The 5000-nt window shown below is 45.8% G+C and overlaps 1 protein-coding gene across 1 annotated transcript in view; it reads right to left on the reverse strand.

The window, feature by feature from the left end:
* slit2 (slit homolog 2) overlaps nucleotides 1-5000 on the reverse strand; it is a gene marked incomplete at its 5' end in the record, with an annotated part of 55217 nt that overhangs the window by 9849 nt on the left and 40368 nt on the right. Inside the window, 4 exon segments of the mRNA XM_079730369.1 lie at nucleotides 1-33; nucleotides 2019-2158; nucleotides 3555-3652; nucleotides 4137-4261. The exon segment at nucleotides 1-33 is cut by the window's left edge and continues 61 nt beyond it. Of these exon segments, the coding sequence (XP_079586495.1) occupies nucleotides 1-33; nucleotides 2019-2158; nucleotides 3555-3652; nucleotides 4137-4261 (396 nt within the window).

Below are 5000 nucleotides of genomic sequence, written 5' to 3' on the forward strand. Positions count from 1 at the left end.
CACAGAAATCCAGCTTCTCCTCGCACAACTCCCCTGGAAACAGACACACACGCACGCAAACACGCACACAAACACACACCCGAGAGAGAACTTATGTGAACCGCCTTCTTGCAATTTTCGGTCCAATTGACTCTCCTTTGTACACTGATGAATCTAACTCATAATACTTCTTCCAGTGGAAACAATTATAAAGAAATTAAACTGTGAGCCACACATACACAGTGCCTCTTCATTCGAGCAACTTTATATTCATAACCACAATCCCGAGTGTCCTTATCTGTTTTGGTGTGTGCGTATGCGTGTGTGTGTGCAGATGATGGATGATCCTGTCTTCGCTTGGCAGATGTGTCGGTCTGATAAACGATGTCATGGTGACCAGCATCATAGTCCTGATCGTATCCCTGGTCTTCCCAGCGGCTCCAGAAGCAGAACGCAGATGCACATCATTAGCCCGGCACCAGGGACTAAATAGGTGCATTCCCCGTTGATCGATTAATCAATTAATTGTAGAAAACACATAACCGTATTTTTCATAGCCCTGCAGCTCCAGAAATACATCAGCAGCACCAGACGGCATGCAGGTAACTTTTGAGTAGGTTTTAAATGTATATTATGTTTTTATATTCTTTAATTTAACTTATATTGGGTGGATATATCCAGACTATTATTCAGGATTGTTCTGGGTAAAAAGTAAGTTTTACATTTCAAGACTAAATAACTGTTAGGACTTTTACTTGTAAGCCAGGACCTATAGTTTAACCTTTCCAGGCTAAATAACTAAACGCCATTCATGATTCTATCAAGGAAGTGCATCAATTGACACGTGAGTACATGATGCTGTCATCGACGTTGACATCATTTTGAAAGTACCTTCTGGCGTCTGGCCCAATACTGGCCAGTGAAGTAGTGCAGTTGATGGAAAGGTAGGGGTGAGTGGGGGCGGGGATTCGGTTGGTTGCCATCGGTAACCTCAATGCTAGATGCTACTACTAACTGTATACATTGGACCTATAAGAAGATATGCTACTGTACGAGATATGTACAGTAATGCTACTGTAATAGGCAATAATTAATAATAATAAAAGAAAATACTGTACACTTCAACTCTGTCATTTGCATTAATTATATACATTTAAAAAAGCACTTGGACGACAGATATAGTGCAGGGATGGGGAAGGATGAAGGCAGTGAGGAAGGAAGGAGGTGAGGAAGGAAGGAAGGCAGTGAGGAAGGAAGGAAGGAAGTGAGGAACAAGGAATTTCTCGGGAGAGAGAGAATAACTGACTGACCTCTCTCCACCTCATTGGTAGCAGCTGGAACCCCAAAGAGAGAGAGAGAGAGAGAGAGAGAGAGAGAGAGAGAGAGAGAGAGAGAGAGAGGGGAGAGGGAGAGAGAGAGAGAGAGAGAGAGAGAGAGAGAGAGAGAGAGAGAGGGGAGAGAGAGAGAGAGAGAGAGGGGAGAGGGAGAGAGAGAGAGAGCGAGAGAGGGAGAAAGAGAGAGAGAGAAAGAAGAGAGAGGGAGAAAGAGATTGAGAGAGAAGATAGAGAAAGAGAGAAAGAGAGCATAAGAGAGAGAAAGGGAGAGAGAAAGAAGAGAAGGAGAGCGAGAGAGATGACAGATGAGAGGAAGAGAGAAAGAAGAGGAAGAGGACGAGACAGGGGAAGGCCCAGAGAGAACGAGAGCGCCACAGAGGTTAGCGGTTGGCGGTTAGCGATGAATTGCACACTACGAAAGCAGACAAACAAACCAACAGCAGTACACTGGTGTTAGTGGCAACACTGTTCACAAACCTATGTGTGTGTGTGTGTGAGTTCACGGTGTGTCTGTGGACATTTCATTGTGTGTACTGTGTGTGTATATTTGTGTTTAGTGAGGGTGTCTGTATGTGTGTGAGTGTCTGTTGGTTTGCATTACTATGTGTGTGCGTGTGTGCGTATATGAGTGCGTGCCCGTGTCTGAATTTTTGTGTGTATATGTGTGTGTGTTTGCATATGTGCATGCGCGTGTGTGTGTGTTACCTGTGTACTCTGGAGAACACATGCATGTGTAGTTATTGATTCCGTCGATGCAGGTGGAGTTGTTCTCACAGTCGTTGTCTTCGCAGTCATCAATGTTGATCTCACACATGTCCCCCTCAAAGCCCTCTGGACACACACACCTGGGGACACACACACACACACACACACACACACACACACACACACACACACACACACACACATACACATCAGGAGAGAAGGGGATTCAGCACATTACTCCTGTATGAAGATCTTTGCAAGAAATCTGCCCAAATACACACACACAGATGCACATGCACACACAAACACAACGACACACACAGACATTCACCTACACACACACTTCTGCAGCTTTAAGATAGTTAATGTGTTATTGATGTAATAAAGAGCTGTAATGCAGCCCCCGTACTCTGTGACAGATTCATATCTCATCCCATAGTCAGCAAAAGCTCCTCACAATGAATATTTCACCCACGGAGCCAGCAGAATGACATCAATAAAGTAACAAACAAGTGATGGAGCGTCCCAACAGGGGGACAGGACAAGGGAAGAAAATACAAGGAAGAATAATAAAGACTAATGAATGATGGAGGGAGACATAAAGATACATAAAGATAAAGCGAAAGAGAGAGGGACAGAGAGGGAGTGGTGGAGAGAAAGAGAGGGTGCAAACGAGATAGAGGGATGAGAGCGATATAAATATTGAGTAAAAGACAGGGAGAGAGATATTAAGAGGTTGAAGAGGGAGAGAGACATACAGAGTCATAACCAGAGGAATGAAATGGAGCGATGACATGTCGGGGACATGCTTACCTGTACTTCATGAGTACTGACTCTAAACTGGACCGCATAAGTTCTGACATTGAACTGTACCTCATGAGTACTGTACTAAACTATACCTCATGAGAACTGACTCTAAACTGGACCTAATAAGAACTGACATTGAACCCTACCTTATGAGAACTGTACTCAACTATACCTTCTGAGTAATGACACTAAACTATACCTTTTGACTACTGACACCGAACTCTACCTTATAAGAACTGACAGTAAACTCTACGTTTTGAGGACTGGCAATCGTGCTTTAGGAAAGTAGAAAGAAGCGAGTCAGGATAACTGCACTAATTCACCATCTTCTCCCTGAGTTGTTGCTGACAACATCAGAGGCACAATGTTCTCTCTCCCATTTGGAAGCACCAATCGAAGAGATGAAAGTGACTGCATGATAATCCAAAGAGTGATATTGATCGAGACTTGTTACAAACCGATTCGATTACAAAAAGCAATGAGCAAGCCAGTCTCACGGTCAATTTGTCACGGCTGTTTCAGCTCATTCAGAGGAAGTTGTTGTGTACAACCTAAGTGGATTAGTGTTATAGTTGATGATGTTTGCCCAAAACTACACGACTGAGTGATGACCATGTCCACACCGATGTGGATGCACTGCATCCATATCTATAATATGGATGCGGTGCACCGTTATGTGTGACAGAGTGTGTCTGTGAGTGTGGTGGATTGTGGTGGATCTCCTCTCACCAGAAGTTTCCCTCCTCTCCTTCCTTCAGATGGCAGGTTCCAGCGTTCTGGCACGGGTTACTGATGCAGGCGTGGATCGGCTCCTCACAGTTCTGGCCCTATTTGTTATAGACATACACACAAACATACACACGCACGCACAGACGAACACACACACACACACACTCGCACACAAACAAGCACACATACACACACACAGATACACAAACACAGACGGACACACATATATACAGACGCACGCACACACACACACACACACACACACACACACACACACAATCACACACACACAATCACACACACACACACAATCACACACACACACACACACAATCACACACACACACACACACACACACAATCACACAATCACACACACACACACACACACACAATCACACACACACACACACACACACACATACAGACCCACGTACACACATATAGACGCACGTACACACACACACATGCAGACACACACACCCACACAAAGATTATTGACCAAGCCCATCCCACAGAGCCTCACAACCACGCATGTTTGCACGTGTGCGTGACGTGTGCGTGATGTGTGCGTTTGCGCACCTTGAAGCCATACGGGCAGGTGCAGCGGTAGAAGGTCACGGGGTCGTTGGTGCAGGTGCCGTCGTTCCGGCACGGGCTGGACAGGCAGGGGTCGCACTTGGCCTGGATGTTCACGTCCAGCGGCCCTGGAGGGAGCAGATCACACCGTGACCATGAGCAGCCGTGCCCAGAGAGATCACCTCTGCTCCACCTCAGTTCACTGGGTTCACTGCAGACCACGCCACACGTCGTCAAGGCTCTCACAAAGTCCCGTCATTTCCTGAACCTCCTTGAAGATGAGGACACCATTGGCTCATCGCCACGCTTTGGGATTCTAGTTCCTGTTTTGAGCTTGTTTGATCGCGCGTTGTTAAAGGAGATTCAGGTGAAACAATTTTCGTCGTCTGGCAAAAGGTACAAAGTTGTAGTTTGCTTGGAAGCTGTGACAGCAGACGAAACAGCCCAATCCATCGCACATGCATCTATTAGGGACAGTAAATTCCTTGTGCATTGTAAAATTCTGTTAAGAATGGAATAGGCTTTGCTGGTTCCAAACCAAAGTATGGCGTTATGAATCTAAAGAAAATGAGAGGATCTTTGCTGAATCTTGACAACGACAACATAACTGGGATCTCAGCACGGAGAGAGGCAGGAGAACAAGGCAGGTTAAGAGACACCGGGACTGACTGCAAAGGAAAGGGAGGCATTCCTGTCAGGGTCAAAGTTCAAAGGAGGACTGGGTGTGGGTTGGGAACAGTTCAGGGAGCAGGAAGAGGAGAGGCTTGAAAGACGGCTACTTTACCTGGCACCAGAAAACCACATGTCCCCGGAACTTCTAGGGTGTGTCGGCGAGATTACGTCAAGATATACATCAATACAGACGAT

Source organism: Pollachius pollachius, assembly GCF_949987615.1.
Source record: "Pollachius pollachius genome assembly, chromosome: 2".
Lineage (NCBI taxonomy): Eukaryota > Metazoa > Chordata > Actinopteri > Gadiformes > Gadidae > Pollachius > Pollachius pollachius.